Here is a 16,861-nt window from a genome sequence, read left to right as displayed (position 1 = left end):
AAATGCGACGTCAGTGGCATTTAATTAATACATATACACATATAAAAAATTAGCCAAAGAATAATAACAAGAATTGTCTGAATATACATATCAAAAGCTAAAGAATAATATCACTTAAATCGTCAAAAATGTGAAGAAAAAAACACTAAAACTTAATTTAAAGTTATGTATTATTTTTTGAGAGAACATTATAAAATACTTTTACTTATAGCCAAACAAAGTATTATTTTTTGAGAGAACATTATAAAATACTTCTACTTAGAATCGTAGAGGCTCTTTGTATGAACTTCAAGGGACACTCAGTCGGTTCCGACAGGAAAACAGGTGATCACTCCACCACACAGCAGTTTGTATTGTTTTAATTCTATAGAAGCGTGGTTTGCTTTGTTTTGATTCCTTAGAACCCACAGCATAATTACACAAATCCTCGGATATTTTACCTCTAATCAAGCATTTAAACATGTAAGTTAGCTTGTTAACTTCATAAAAATTCCGCCAAGGAAAAGATAAGGTTACATTCCACGGCTTCAAGCATCAAACATTAAGGAGGCGGTGCCATCTTCAAGACCTGCCGAAGTCAGGATACATTCCACTTGCACAGAGGTTGGACAGTGCATGGGAGATTATTGCTAGCATTGCAGCTTGGCACATTTGAAAGGCTAGATGCACTGAGGCAATTGAGAGCCCTTCGGTATATGATACACAGTGCATTTGCAGGATTTGGAGTGATATCATCCACATCCTCATGTCCACTTGGGCCAGAATCCCTGTGAAGTGCGGCCAGTTTATGAAAGAGTGGGATCATGGCATCTTTTTCACTACCACTCATATGGGACCTTGTTGGTAGCACAAGGCACCTAATTGGTTGAGATTCCCCCTTCTTTGGTTTGAAATCTCTCTTTTTTCATATTAATAGAAATCTCTTTTCTTGGTGGGGGGGGGGTAGGGACATTTTGGGTGCCTATTGACTATAAAGTTGTCTTCTTCATATTAAAAAAAAAAGATAGGGGTTGGGGGTTCAACCTCATAACTTTTTGTCATTATGATATATATTTGCCTAGAGATACTCCCACATGATAATCTTGAACAGACCCTAAGTATGTGTGATGTATGCCTTTGTGCTTGTATGTATGTGTGCATGTGTATACTTGCACACTTTAACCAAACCCCTGCAAGCACTCGTAGACATATTTTGAATGAGACAGCCACTAGGAAAAACATAGACATATGTATACTTCCATATCTGTATGAATGAAGATTATTGTGCAAGCTTGGTAGTTTGGTGAAGATCAGGGCAAATGTTGGCATTCGTGATTTGTCTGTTTATGTGTCTTGAACATATTTTCCATAAGTAATCAGTATCTTTGAGCTGATTGTTCCCCTGTTGTGCGTGTTCTTGTTTACAGTTGAAGGTCAATGCAGACTAGTGCGGAGGGCTCCATAGTAACAACGGCTATGACAGACATTCCAGTGATGGCAGATATAGACATGACTGGTTTTGCACCAACTCGCAGCATTCGCGCGACAGTTGTACAGGCATCAACTATATTTTATGATACGCCTGCCACACTAGGTACACACTTGTATACCTCATTTCCCTTTTACATCAGCAGCAGCTTTTAAGAGCTTAATTTCCCCTGTAGGCATGTGGTACATGAGGTCATTACTTAAACTTAGCAAGTATCTTTAAACTCAAGAACAGACATTTTGTTAGTCAAACCAATTGAAAGATGCTCTCTCTCTCTCTCTCTCTCTCTCTCTCACACACACACACACACACACACACACACACACGAAACGCTCTTAGGGTGTTGGTTGCTGCTAATTAATCTTATACAGAGCAGTGCATCTGTGACACTGCACATCTAGCGCCCACCACTTTACAGATGAGATAAGTCTTTTACTGTCATAGCCCAGCCAGCAGATCACATTTGGTGGGTCCCAAAAACCACTTACGGCCATCCACCTTTCAATGCATTTGCTTATATTATGGAATTGAGATATGTACAATACAGATTTTTGACCATGACCTTTTGATGTCTCCTTCCTTTCCTTTCAATGCATTTGCTTATATTATGGAATTGAGATATGTACAATACAGATCTTTGACCATGACCTTTTGATGTTGTTAGAAGTCATCTCCTGTCTTTACCGAGACACTAGGGCCTCTGTTGTGGGTGTGCCCGCCCTTGTAGGTGGTGTTCTCATTTTCCTCACTCCCCGTATTTTTTCCCATATTTTTCCCATTTTTTCTGTGGCTTGGGGGGCAGTCCTATGGTGGCAGGTGGACCTCTGATGGTGGCTGACTGCATCTGTTCATGTTGGAGGTGGCCAACTGTCTTGGACAGGTCGTGGACCTTTTTTAGATGCTGGCCGACTTGGGATATCTGGCGGACTAGTGATTTCTGCTGGTCGTGGGATATATGGTCCAGTCGGCTGCCTTTGGAGCTGGCGGACTGCCACTTGGGGGCCATATAAAATGGCCTCACAGCCCCTTGCCATTCTTATCTTGTATTCGGGATCTTCTTTGTGTATATAGAGCAGAGTTACACGCCTCTATCTCTCTCCTTCTTTTGTGCTGTTTTTCTGCACTGTGTTTGCTCTTGTGTTCCCAGATTTGGTCATTTGGGGATTGAACGAACCCTTGGATACACTGGTCAAAAATGCCAAGCCAGTGTCCATGGCACAAGCTGTCAGAATGGCGAAGAACTTTGCCAAAGCCTTCATCGTAAAAGTCCCACCAAAGCTAACTCCCTCATCCTTAAAGAGATTTCAGACACCGAGAAGTTCTTCCAACTTTCTGCCTCCAAAGAGACACCAAGGTCCTAACCAGAATGTGGAGATGGGAAGCTTCAGAAATGAAGGAAGACCTTTCCCCCGAAGTACATTCTCAGGAACTTCGGATCTCTCCAGAATGCAAAGGGAAGACCTTCGAAGCGATAACAGACGCTTCCGATGTCAGGGACTTGGGCACCAGCTCAAGGATTGCCCATCTCCTTTTGTGGGGGGCCATCATCTCCGCTGCGTATTCTGACATGGTATCAGAGCCCTAGGCTCTTGATAGTTCTTGGGAGTTGTGTGAGCAAGAGGGGGACTGTTGTGTTGCTGATTGGTGGAGTGTTTGTGTTGGATAAATGTAATCCCAACTCCTTAGTCCAATTTAAATGTGGTTGATAGGCTAGTGGTCAGTGGTTGGTGTGTAAAGCCTACAAATGGTTGGTGCATGTTGTTCATGCAACTCATGCAACTAAAAATAGGGTAGAGGAGTCTCTAAATAAGGTACAAGTCGTGATCAAGTGATTATGTAAGTTTGGTTCATGTCTAATCACAATTAGTGTCTTCTTGTGTTAATCTCATATCAATTTTCTGCATATATCAGATTTTTGTCCCTCATATTCATGATGTCTTGTACAATCTTTGAACCACCTTGAGTATATTTTGATCAATCTTCATAGCTTAGTTATCATATCCAACATTTGGTATCAGAGCTTGACTCAATTAGGTTTAGTTGATTAGCAAAAATCTTAATCAATTTCTTAATCACCATAGCCAGTTTTTCTCTGTTTGAACCACATGCTGTAGTTTGCTTCCATGTGTGCACCTGAGTTGATTATACCCCAAGATCTTGATATAGGCTCTTAGCTTTGCTCCCACGCTTGCTACAGAAGCTCATCGCTCAATTTTGACGCAGTCGTGCGAATTTCTCATCGCCATCAGCGTAGCCCGTTTCTTGTTCAGTGCAGCAATTCGCCTTCGTCGCTTCGAATTGAGCCAATTCCTTTGAGGTGATGTAAGTCCATTATGTGAAGATTCAGCACACAAAATTTGGAGGCATATGGTCCACTGTAGCAGCTGCACGCATCGTTTTTTCAGTCGCCTCTTTTCTGCAGTTTCTGTTCCAACTACATGGTGATACCTATTTTGATTTATATTGATGATATTTTTACTATTTGGGCTTAAATCATCTATGTGAGCAAGTTCTCAACATTAATCATCATATTTCATCATCATGAGTTCCGAATTTTCCGACAAATTCAACAGAACTGATATCATACCTGGCAAAATCGAGGTGAAGGGCTACCTCATGAAGAAAAATCTGTGGAGTATGGTCAAGCCACTTACTGAAGATGAAGCAGGTATTTCTGCTGCAATTACAAGAGCTACAACGGCTGCACTTCAAGCAAAAGATGAACAAGCAGTTGGTATTATCATTACTGCTTTAGAAGATGATTTTATTCATTATATTGATGATGTTGAGTCAGCTATGGAAGCTTGGGAATTATTAGAACGTACTTTTGGTGCAAAGGCAAAGCATTCCAAGATCAGTTTGAAGATGCAACTCTTTGATCTAACCATGGAGAGTAATGAAAATGTAGCAGCTTTGATTAACAGGTTGAAGAGCTTAATGACACAGTTGGTTTATGTTAAATCTCCTCTTCCTGAAGAAGATGCTATTGCTATCCTGCTTAAAAGCTTACCTTCAAGCTTTAGACAAATTGTGACGGTACTTAAAGAGAAGGAGCCAGTCCTTTCTTTGGAAAGTATCATAAATTCTTTGTAGGAAGAAGACAAGAAGATTACAAAGGATGTGATAGATCCTTATGCATATACTGTTACTATGACATCGGCAAAGAAGAAGTGTACTATTTGTGGTCGTACAAATCATCTTACTAAGGATTGTTTCTCCAAACATCCTTGTGAGTATTGTGGAAAGACGAATCATCCATCCTCAAAGTGCTACCAAAAAGATCAAAAGCAAGCAAAGGCACATGTGGTTGAAGAAGTCAACCAACAAGAAGAAACAAATCTTTGTTCTAGTCTCAGTATAAAAGATGTAGATGAGGAGTATGCTTTTTAGATTATGTCATGTATGTGGTTGAGTCAAGACTTATGTTGTTCCAACTTGACGAGTTGTAGAGGAGAGTATACTACTCTATGTTGTTGTTCAGGGGGGACTCTTACTCATTGTGTCAAGGAGGTTTGTTAGACTTGATTCATGTTTTGTAAGAAGTTGGTCTTAAGGGGGGATTGTTGGATAAATGTAATCCCAACTCCTTAGTCCAATTTAAATGTGGTTGATAGGCTAGTGGTCAGTGGTTGGTGTGTAAAGCCTACAAATGGTTGGTGCATGTTGTTCATGCAACTCATGCAACTAAAATAGGGTAGAGGAGTCTCTAAATAAGGTACAAGTCGTGATCAAGTGATTATGTAAGTTTGGTTCATGTCTAATCACAATTAGTATCTTCTTGTGTTAATCTCATATCAATTTTTTGCATATATCAGATTTTTGTCCCTCATATTCATGATGTCTTGTACAATCTTTGAACCACCTTGAGTATGTTTTGATCAATCTTCATAGCTTAGTTATCATATCCAACAGTTTGGGACTGTTTGGGAAGAGGAGAAGCAAGAGGACGGCAGGCTGATTTGCTGGACAGCCACTTGCAGGTGTAAGTTCTTCTTTGCTCCCACCCACGTACCCTTTCTTGAGAGTACATCCCCGCAATTACAGATTTGTTAGAGATGGCCGAGAGGCATGTGAAGATCCCTACACTCCCCACGTTCCCGGTGGACCGTCAGTTGGACGGGAACAACTACGGCATATGGAAGGTTATGATGGAATCTGTTCTGGAGTCTTACGACCTTGCTGATTTCATCGTTGTTGGGGTTCCACGGCCGGAAGTAGAGGAAGGGGAGTTACCGTCGATTCGTAAGGACCGGGACGCACAGGCACAGTTGTGGGATCGTGTCAACGCTAGGGTCCGTTCATTTATCTTCCTCAACTGCACACCGCAGGTAATCAATCATATCAAGTATATGACGTTGGCCAGAGGTATATGGCAGCATTTGGCTTCTCTTTATAATGGGGTATCGCTCATGAAGAGGATTTCCTTGGAAGTACAGATGCGGGTTATGAGCCCTGCAAAGTCGTCAAGACGATGCGGGAGCATATTAACAAGCTGCAGGCTCTTCAGCAGGAAGTTCTCCAGGCCGGGAAGGAGATATCATTGGAGGACATGGCCATAACGATGCTGTCGCATTTGCCCTCTCAGTACTCAGCATTCTACTCGTCTTTGATTACCAGTGGTGGCAGGCTCAGTACCATTACTTGGGAGAAGCTTGTGCCTATGGTCTTGGACCAGGAGGAAAGATTCTCGAATCCTCCTCAGGGTGGAAGTTCGGAGGCCTTTACTGGCCAACGGTCGAAAGGCCGCAACACGGGCAAAGGGAAGGCAGGCTCTTCAGCAGGAAGTTCTCCAGGCCGGGAAGGAGATATCATCGGAGGACATGGCCATAACGATGCTGTCGCATTTGCCCTCTCAGTACTCAGCATTCTACTCGTCTTTGATTACCAGTGGCAGGCTCAGTACCATTACTTGGGAGAAGCTTGTGCCTATGGTCTTGGACTAGGAGGAAAGATTCTCGAACCCTCCTCAGGGTGGAAGTTCGGAGGCCTTTACTGGCCAACGGTCGAAAGGCCGCAACACGGGCAAAGGGAAGGCTTCATCGGAGAAGTCTTCTGAGAAGAAGTCCGACACTGACCACATTCTTACTGGGGATACATCCACTATCCCAGTTCACAGTGAGGGCAGGTTGGAGATAGTTTCCGATGTGGCAGAGGGGGGAAGCATTCCTCCCAGGTGTTGTATGTTCCGTCACTTGGTTTTCATCTGTTGTCAGTGCAGCAGGTTTGTAAGACAGGTGTACGGGTGGAGTTTGATGAGCATTTTGTTGCTCTCCGGGACAAGGCAACAGGCCAGATAGTTTGGGAAGGCGGAATGGAGAATGGAGTTTACAAGCTTTCAGCACTCTCTCTCCCAAGTCCTCAAGTTTGTGATGAGTGGCAGTCTGGTAATGGCCACTTAAGTGTGGTTACGCTGCAGGTGCAGGCTTTCCAGGACCAAATGGTGGATAGCTTGCCAGTTGATGGCAGCAGTTGGCAGGAACTTTCCAGTACTGATGTTGGTGGTTCCTTGTGTTCGTCAGTCAGAGGAAACTTTACAGGTGACCTATGCTCTGATGTCTTGTAGCATTCGGGACAAAGAAACTCCTGTAGATGAGGATGTTCTTTTCATGGGGGCCTCTTGGAAAGCGAGGCAGGTGGCAGTTGATTACTTGCAGAAGGAGGTGGATGTTGCGCACTCTCCAGGCTTTGTGGTTCCGGATTCAAAGGGGGTGGTTTGACAGGTTTCAGAAGGCCTTTCGTGGTCTTCATCAGCGGGTTTCCAGGACTTGGCTTTTCACCGTAACAGGTGTTGATCCTTGTGAGCAGTGTGATGCCTCTTTGACTCGGAAGCAAAATGGTTCATTGCTTTGGTTGATGGATACCAGATTGGACGGGAGCTTCCTGATGAGGCAGTTGAGCTCATGGTTGCAGATGACTCTTTGGGAGGCAGGATTGCGTATCTTTTGGCTTCTGCGGCATGCGAAGGATCATGGACTCTTTTACATAGAAAGGGGATTGATGGATGGAGTCCGACTCCATGGTTGGAGTGACTCAGATTGGGGAGGAGATCCAGATACGAGGAGATCTACTTCAGGCCCAGGAGGAGTTTTATGGAGCAGTTTGAGGCGGTCATCTTTTGCCTTGTCGTTGATAGAGGCAGAGTACCGGGCTGCTTGTGATGCTGCTTGTGAGGTGGTAAGATTGAAGAGGTTGCATGGCAGGATTGGGCTTCCACCGGAGGAACCCACGGTCATCCAAAGGCACTTTGTTCGTGAACAGTTCGTTGCCGATGACATCTTGCTAGAGTTTTGTTCGACGGAGGACAATACAGTGGACCTCTTCACTCACGAAGTCGCTATCTCAAGATTTGCTCAGGCGGCACCCCAGCTCCCTGTGGTTGGTTTCACAGCCAGGAGCTGAGAGGGGGTGTTAGAAGTCATCTCCTGTCTTTACTGAGACACCAGGGCCTTGGTTGTGGGTGTGCCCGCCCTTGTAGGTGTTGTTCTCATTTTTCCTCACTCCCCGTATTTTTCCCCATATTTTTCCCATTTTTTATGTGGCTTGGGGGGCAGTCCTGTGGTGGCAGGTGGACCTCTGATGCTGGCCGACTGCATCTGTTTATGCTGGAGGTGGCTGACTGTCTTGGACAGGTCGTGGACCTTTTTCAGATGCTGGCCGACTTGGGATATTTGGCTGACTGGTGATTTCTGCTGGTCGTAGGATATATGGTCCAGTCTGCTGCCTTTGGAGCTGGCCGACTGCCACTTGGGGGCCATATAAAATGGCCCCACAGCCCCTTGCCATTCTTATCTTGTATTTGGGATCTTCTTTGTGTATATAGAGCAGAGTTACACGCCTCTATCTCTCTCCTTCTTTTGTGCTGTTTTTCTGCACTGTGTTTGCTCTCGTGTTCCCATCATCTCCGCTTTGTATTCTGACAGATGTCTCCTTCTTTTCCTTGACTATAGCCTATGGTATACCCAAACTCACCAATAGCGACCCCCGGTTGAAGTGGAGTCCCACATTGTTTGTCTTTGATGCCCCTACATGCTTCTGTTGATACCAGGGGCCTGCCCCTTGAGTTGGTTGTCAGCTGCCTGAATTGGAAGTGGAGGGGCCTGTTTATAGGAAAATCCTAACACTAGTCGGCCAGTCAGTCATTGTTGATTTGATATGTGAAGTCTCTTCTTTTGTAGACTTCTAAATTCGGTCCCAACCTACTAACGTGTCCTAATGTGGACACTATGCATGATGGACTTAATGCTCTAAAGGTTTATGATAAGACACTTGCAAAGTCAAGATTGCACCCATGCTCTTATTAGGTTTTGGAAAGTAACCTAAACTTTTGTCCCACGTATGCTTATTTGAATGCAGAGAAAGCAGAGAGGCTAATTGCAGAAGCTGCGGCTCTTGGGTCACAGCTTGTCGTGTTTCCAGAGGCTTTCATCGGTGGATACCCTCGAGGAGCTACGTTTGGTGCTGTGATTGGGAACCGATCTTTGAAGGGCCGTGAAGATTTCAGAAAGTACCATGCATCAGCTATTGATGTGCCAGGTTTGTTATTTCTATCTTATGCAAATAGAGTATTGTGGAAATTAGGCAAAGATGTCAATTTTTGGTTTTGCATGAAAACTGCATACATGCCACCCAGATGGAACGATTTAACTTACCATGTGTGGACTACACGGTTTGCAGATTCCTGATTAATAGCATTTCTCTATTTGCTCTTTTTTCTGTGAAAAGCTTGGTTCTTTAATTAGAGGGAATTAGTGGTCTAGCTATCTTTGTAATCAGAAAATGTGAAGAAATACCCCCTTTGAGTTCAGGAACAGTGGACAGGGGACTGTCGTTCAGTCAATGTTCTAAGGGCACATGCCCAAGATGGAAACTTGCTGCTGGCCTTGTGGTAGGGGTGCAGCCAGTCTCATTGGTGCAAGGAAGGTGAGCTGTGATTCAAATATGCCTTTGTGTGTGTGTGTGTGTGTTTGTTTGTTTTGGGGGTGGGGGGGGAGACAAGCTACTTTTAACCCTTTATTCATTGGTATCAGAGAGAGAGTTTGATGCAGAGCTAGAGCCCATCACATCCTTTGTAGACGTATTGGTTTTTCTCTGACAATAATGTGTGCCCACCAGCAACCAGCACTGTGGACATGAGAGTAGAAAAGCGGGAAAAAGAGAGACTATAGGTCATGACACCCTGATGCCTTATTCGTAGTAAAACCACTATCACACATCATTCTAGCAAAGTTTGCAAGCGTCTGCTATACCCCAACATGCCTAGGGCTAGGGCTAGGGACATGTACTAACCTAGGATTAGGGTTAGGATTAACCCAAGATTACGGTGAAGGGCCTAGTTGAGGCATGGGGACCTGGATGGTCAAATGATCCTTGGGCGTGGTCTGCGGAGACCTTACATTGGTATTAGAGCATGGACCTGACAAGTGCTAGAACCCGAGGCATGGAGGATGTACATGTTATGTACCTAGAGCTAATCCTTGGATTTATAAAGGTGCGCCCATATTTTAAAATGGAAAACCATTATATTCATATACATATATTTAAAGCTTGGACTGCCACCTATTTAATAGAGCACATAGTCCTTCTTCAATCAGCAAACCTTGGAGTTTCCTTACGTTTGGCATGGGACAAAACAATGAGGAGCAGACAACACACCTCTCTTCTTGTACACGGAGCTTGGGAAACCTTTGGTAAGTGATTTCACGTGATAGTCTCAAGCTTTTTACCTATGGTTGACACTTTTCTTCCCTTGCTTTTTTGAAACTTCAGAATCAGCACATGTTCATCTCCATGTTTTTTTGGCAGTTACAGACGCCATTGCTTTGTTCTCTTCCATCTCTTATACCCATGGCGACACCCCAGCCCAACCAGGCTAGTGAGATAGCTAATCTTTGCAAGGAGATTATTGCCTTGCATCGGCAGATCACTATTCTGCAGAGGTGGCTTTCAGGGGAGAGGAAGGAGAGAACCCAAGAAGTGGGTAATGCATGGTTAAATTGGTGGAATCTCGATATTGAGTTCCATCCTCTCCGGGATGCTCGGAGGATTCAGATGGTACAGGGCCTCCTGAAAGGGAAAACCTTGTCGGGGTGGAGAGAGCTTCGGAAGAACAAGCCTACTGCTTGGGCTAGTTTCGAGCAGATGTTCAGGGATGAGTTCTCTAGGCGGAGGATGAGTATGATGTGGTATCCAAGTTTACAAAGCTGGATATGAAGACCATGTCCTTTGACATCTTTTTGCACAAGTTTAGAGAGTTGCAGGCGAAAGCGACACATATGGATGCAGTCACCATGCTTGGTTATTTTATGTGGGGATTGTCTCCCGATCGATCGGGATTGTCTCCCGATCGATCTGTAGGTGAGGAACAATAATTGCAAAACACTTGAGGATGCTATCCGTTTTGAAAAGATTTATGAAGAAACAAATGCCGACAAGAGTAAGAAGAATGTTCCTCAGAAGCAGAAAAGCTTAGGCAACTTCGAACTAGAATCATCAGCAAACTCAGAATCGAGCAGGTCCTCACCCCGGACTGGGAGCTGGAGTCCTCTCAAACCAACCTCCTCTGCTGTCAGATACATGCTCAAAGCCTCTGCAAAGAAGAGAAAAAGGAACGGGGCGAGCAGGCATCCCTGGCGGACTGATCTGGTCAGCTCAAAACTCGGCCCCCGCCCTCCTGCCATCAACACCTGGCTACGAGCTGTGGAATGTAGAGCCGCCACTCCTCGAATCCAGTCTGGCTCAAAACCCAGGCGAAGCATAGTGCCCTCTAGGAAACCCCAATCGACTCTATCATATGCCTTCTCAAAATCGAGAAGCATCACGACCAAGTTCTCACCGAGAAATCTAGCTCGGGCCGTCACCTCCCAGAAGGTGAAAATGTTGTCAAGGATACTGCGCTCCTTGACGAATCCTGTCTGGGTAGCATGAATCATCTCCCCAAGGAAGGGCTGGATCCTCAAACTCAAGGCCTTTGCTAAGACCTTGTAGACAGTATTGAGGATCGTAATAGGCCTCCAATGCCGAATATCATCTGACACTCCCTCCCCCTTGGGGATAAGAAAGATCAAGCCCTCTGAAAAGCTCTGGGGCATCACCCCAGTGTCCAAAACATACTGAAAGCCCTTGCGGAGGCCTGGCCCCAAAAGGTCCCAATAGCGCATAAAAAAGGCAGGCGTCAATCCGTCCTCCCCAGGGCAACTATGGTGCGGAAGGACCCTCAAAGCCTCAACAAGCTTATCCTTTGAAAGGGGCGCACCCAAAACTGTGCGCATACGGTCTGTGACCCTCCTCTGCACATGGGCCCACACAGTCTGTCTACAAGCATCACGTGCCTCCGTGGCTGGCTCCACTGAAAGCAGGTCTCTATAGAACTCAATGGCAATGGCTCTAATCTCCCCGGGCTCAGTGGCTAAAGATCCGTCCTGCCTCCTGAGCTGGCGTACTCCTGCTCGAGCATGGCGGGGTCCAGTAATCTCAAAAAACTCCCCAGTCACTCTATCACCAAGCTGCGTCCACTGAGAGGCCTGGCGATGATAGTAGAACTCACGTCTCTGCTCCTCTGTCTCTCTAACCTCTTGGCATGCCTGGCTCAGCTGGGACGCCACCCACTCACATGTAGGCAGCTGCTCCTGAAGACGCTGGAGCGAAGCAAGGCTACGTCTCAAGCGATGCTCCCGCTCTCGTGTCTGTCCCAGCCGTGTCAAGGTTGTTAGCGTGCAAAAAAGAGCTGAGCTCGATGAGTCCCTGGGCGCACTGGCCTGCAGCATCTAGGTCAGAGCTCTGGCTATCATGCCATATCCTCTCAATGTCCTCAGAAAGACTGGGATCTGTAAGTATCCTCTCTGGGATCCTCAATTGCAAGCTGGTCTCCCGTGTCCTCTCCTCAAGTGTCAAAATAATTGGCGCATGGTCTGAAAAAGAGGTGCTAGCGAGAATGCCCACGGAGCCACCACGCTCCCCGAACGTGTCGCCCACATAGAAGCGATCAATCCGTGATAGATTAGTCCCTCCCTGCCGGCGATCCGACCGAGAAAAACTAAGACTGCCCTGAGAGCGGGAGAAAGCCTCATGCTGCCATGCATCAATGATCCGCAGTGTCATACAAAATCGCTCCCAAGCTGCAAGCTCCGTGCCGTGCACTGTAACATGATTGCCTCCCACCCTATCGGCCGGGTCCTCAAGCATGTTGAAGTCTCCCCCGATACACCAATGTGCGGTCTCGGGCAATGCATCTGTAACAAGGGTCCAGAAATCAACAATCTGCTCTGGCACTAGCATGGTTGGGGGCATAGACATTGAGCACACCAAAGTGCTCATCGTGCATCCTCAGAATAATATACTGTGCTCTACCAGGCACAATGACCCCGCGATCCACAATGGCCTGCCGCCATACATCTGCAATGACCATACATACTCCTCCCTGCCCACCCAAAGGGCCAAACCCTGCAGACCAAAATGTGTCCCATCTACCAGGCATCACCGAACCATATCTCCGAATCCTACTCTCACTCAAATGGTGCTCGTGCATCATCAGAATATCAATACTGCCCCCAACCAGGCATCTCTGTAGCTCCTGCCTCAAGCAGCCACGATAACGTACATAGTGTGCGCCGCCAAGGCCCTGTACGTTCCATGAGATGATCCTCATGGATGACCTGCTGAGGTGGAGGCTGTCTCAGCCATACGGCGGGCCTTCGCAAGCGGCTTGGATGGAGAGTAGTCCCCATTGGAGCGACTACGAATCTGCCCACCCGGTGTGCTGCAAGAGTCTCGGACCAAATGCCAGTGGTGGCTGTCCCATGGCGACTGCCTCCCGCTCAAAGAGAGCAACCTCATGTATGCATACATAGCTAGGGTTGCGTGTTAGGTCTGCCACTATGCGAACCACCAAATGTCGAGTCCCGGAGGCATCCGCACTCCCGGTATCAAAGAAATGTGCCAACTCCCAGAGTCGGCCTATCACGTCTGTCATCTCCAGATCGCTCACATGGTGAGAAAACTCAACTGCCTGAGTCTTCAAAATACTAAGAGCGAGATCCAGAGTCCACTCCCGGTCGCTAGTGCCACAGAGAGGGAAGGAGAAGGCCACCGCTGAATCAAGTGCCTCCTCCCCTCGGGCCGGGGTATCACCACATGAACTCTGATGGGTGCTGGCTCATGGGGGCCCTCTGCTCCAAAGAGGCATGTGAAGGAGTAGTCGAAAGCCTCCGAGCGCTGTCTAGTGTCGAGACTACTCAGCCGACTGCGGATAGAGGATATCCGTGAAGCACGAATCGGCATGGTAGGTCTCCTCTGTGGTGCTCGAGCAAGGTCGGTGCTCAGTGCCCGTCGGACTGCAGGTGAGCGCCAGGGTACTGCCAGTGCCTCCCGGGGAGCTGAAGCGAGCGCAGGGGGAGGGGGGAGGGGGGAGGAGGGGGGGGGGGGAGAAGGGGCCGCTGAGAAAGCGGGAGCGGGAACGGGAGGAGGCGAAGGTGGAAGCGAGGCGGGAGGGGGGGGTGCTGGCATCTCCTGATCCGCAGTCTGCGCTGGGGTCTCCTCCTGGAGGGGAGCAAAGCTGTTCCTCACGGGAACCCAGTGATGTTGAGGCTGTGACTGCTGTGTCGGCGGTCTCTGGGCATGCTGTTGTGTCTGTCTCCCTCTACGGCGCCCCTGTCCAGGCTGCCAATCCGAGGTCTCTGTGGGCTGAGCAGGTGTCCCGGAGGCTGCCTGCCGAGCCGCATCTGTGGGCGGGCCATCGGTGGTCTGTTGCTGCGGTGAGGGTTGGGGTCTCCTGCGAGGGCAGGCCTTGGCTAGGTGGCCGACCTGCCTGCATATGAAACACTGGTTCGGGAGCCCCGAAAACTCCACTCTCTGATCGATCCATCCCTCCCCTATCCTAGGTAACTGAATGACCTTCGGAAGGGAGGAGATGTCAGGAACCAAAACTCTGACCGAAGGCAGGCCAGCTGCTCTAGCCACCACTGAAGCTGTTGTGGGGCCAGTCTCAAGCACCGAGCCCACCAATGATCCTATCCTAGAAAGGAGCGGAAGGTACTCGCGGCGGAGTCCAGGGAAGCAAACTGTGACATGGAATAGGCGCTCTCCCTGCTCGGCCGCTGCTGGGTCGAAACCATGCTGCCAAGGTCTGAAGAAGGCCCGAGCGCCCCTGATGTCAAGGGGACTCATGGCTAGGACCTGGGCCACGCTCTGGGCTGTCTCGAACTCGATCTGGTAGTGTCCGCGGCCTAGTAACTGAACGTCCAGGATCTTGCCCACATCTACAAGAAGGCGGGCCTGGAGAAGATCGCGGATCTCCCCTCTGCTGGGGCGAGTGCCAACTATACGGCAGATGGTGGAGTGTGCCTGGAGGCGTTCCACCTTTGCGGCGAGGCTCGCTTCCTCTTCGGGCGAAAGAGAAAGCCTGATGGGGGTATCCTCAGGGGCGGGCGAGGGGGCTGCGGAAGAGTCCCTCTGAGGTGGGGCGGGAGGAGCCTCCATCAGAGTTTGAAGCTGAGTCGAGGGTGAAGCGAAAAAAACGGAGGGTCCTGCAAGAACCGAGTTGCACAAATAAGATAGAGTGGGGAGGGAAAAAGGGGAAAAGGCGGAAGTCAGAGGGGGATGGGAGGAAAACAGAGGGGAAGGGGCGGAAGACAGAGGGGGGCAGAAAAAACAGAGGGGGAGGGGCGGAAGGCAGAGGCGGAGAAGAGAGGGGGGGCAGCGGAGAACACAAGGGGGGGGGGGGGGGGCAAGCGCGAAAAGGGGGGGGGAGGGGTGGGGGCAGGCAGGGGCAGCGGGGGGCGGAGGAAGGGGCGGGAGCGGGGGGCGTGAAGGTGACGGGGCAGGCGGGCAGGGGGCGACGGGCGCGAGAAAGGCGGGGGATGCGAGCAGCACAGGGGCGCGGCGAGGGGGGGGTGCGAGCAGGCGGGGAATGCAGTCGTGAGGGTGGCGAGGGGGAGTGCGAGCAGGCGACTCGAGTAGGGGTGGAGGCGACAACTTCAGCTAGCAGATCTTCGTGCAGAGCAACTATTGTGTTCCGTGTGATATCTATCCAGAGTTATTCGATATATATAGATTTTTTGTTGATGAATCTAGATAGGGTAGACATTATTATAAAGAATGGTTTCGTAACCATGATGTCCATGTAAACTGGAAGGATCATACGTTGTCTTTTTTACTGGAAGATGCTCTAGTTTGTTTGAAGGGTGATTTTGGAGTCCCAACCTCTACTCTTGTAAACTCTGCAAAACTTCATAATATTATACAGGGTTCGTATTCTGATGATGAAGTGTTCCAATGTGTGCTTGATCATCTTTCATCTAATGTTACTTCACTTCTGATTTTAAATGGAGTGAGTTAAATGTTTGGGAGACACGAGAGTAAGAAAACATTAAAGCAGAGTTCAATGATGTTTTCCTTGCAGTGTTACCTCATGGTTTACTGCCCAGTCGGTTAGTTGACCATAGGATTGAGTTGATTCCAAGGTCTCAACTTGTAAGTATTGCACCTTACAGGATGAGCCTGCTAGAAGAGGATTAGATTGCTTGACAGTTGTCGGAATATCTTAGGATGGGACAGATTCACCAGAGTAAATCCCCTTGGGGAGCTCCAATGCTTTTGAAGCATAAAAAAGATGGAACTTGGAGGATGCGTGTCAACTAAAAAAAGTTGAAAAAAGCTATAGTCAAGAATAGATACTCCCTTCCTAGAGTGGACGATCTGATCGATAGGCTCCAGGGAGCCAAGTATTTTACGAAGATTGATCTTCATATAGGTAATCATCAGGTCCAGATAGCCGAGGAGGATGCCTTTAAGATGGGTTTTTGTAACATGTGGAAGCTTGATGAATAGAATCGGTACCTCAATGGACAGAATTCAGTAGTCTTTTGTGATGAAGATAATGCACAAGATAGAGAAATATGTGTAGAAATATATATATAGAGAGAGTGAGTCCGACATAATATTGGGTCCTGAATACTCTCTGTAGGGCCCCCACCATGGATGGTGTATTTGCTTTATTAGAATGATGCAAATCTGGAAATCTTCTGATTCTTGACCTTTCCCCTTCACCTCGGCTTGAGGATTCCCTTTGGCTGTCCTGGACCTTGGAATTCTTCAGCCCCTTGTGAATTGTAAGATGCCTAAAAGACTCTCTAGCTTATGCTTATATAATCTTTTCATCTTCTGGTCGGTGGGTTCATGAAGGTGTCGGTCTGCTGATTTTTCTCCCACGACGTGTTCTAAATGCATAATTCAGGCGCCTTCTCACACCTATCAACTGGCCGCCTCTGCTATGCTGTCCAGCCAGCGCATGGCTGCCCATGGGCAGCCGTGGGCTAGCCAGCAGTCTGGCCAAGCCATAAGGCTGGTCGACTGGGCTGCCCAGGCCATAGGGCTGGTCGACAGGCTGGCCAAGCCTCA

At 47.8% G+C, this 16,861-nt stretch overlaps 1 protein-coding gene across 1 annotated transcript in view; it reads left to right on the top strand.

The window, feature by feature from the left end:
* The first annotated feature begins 225 nt into the window (after window positions 1-225).
* Window positions 226-16,861, top strand: part of LOC147623443 (bifunctional nitrilase/nitrile hydratase NIT4A-like) — a 34,809-nt gene continuing 18,173 nt past the window's right edge. Inside the window, exons 1-3 of the mRNA XM_086821604.1 lie at window positions 226-324; window positions 1,407-1,573; window positions 8,822-9,001. Of these exons, the coding sequence (XP_086677730.1) occupies window positions 1,417-1,573; window positions 8,822-9,001 (337 nt within the window). The 5' untranslated portion in view covers window positions 226-324; window positions 1,407-1,416. The remainder of the gene's footprint in view (window positions 325-1,406; window positions 1,574-8,821; window positions 9,002-16,861) is intronic.

This window comes from Cibotium barometz, chromosome 27 (genome assembly GCF_041138505.1).
Source record: "Cibotium barometz isolate CiBa-2024 chromosome 27, ASM4113850v1, whole genome shotgun sequence".
NCBI lineage: Eukaryota > Viridiplantae > Streptophyta > Polypodiopsida > Cyatheales > Cibotiaceae > Cibotium > Cibotium barometz.
This window is presented reverse-complemented; position numbering and strand designations above follow the sequence as displayed.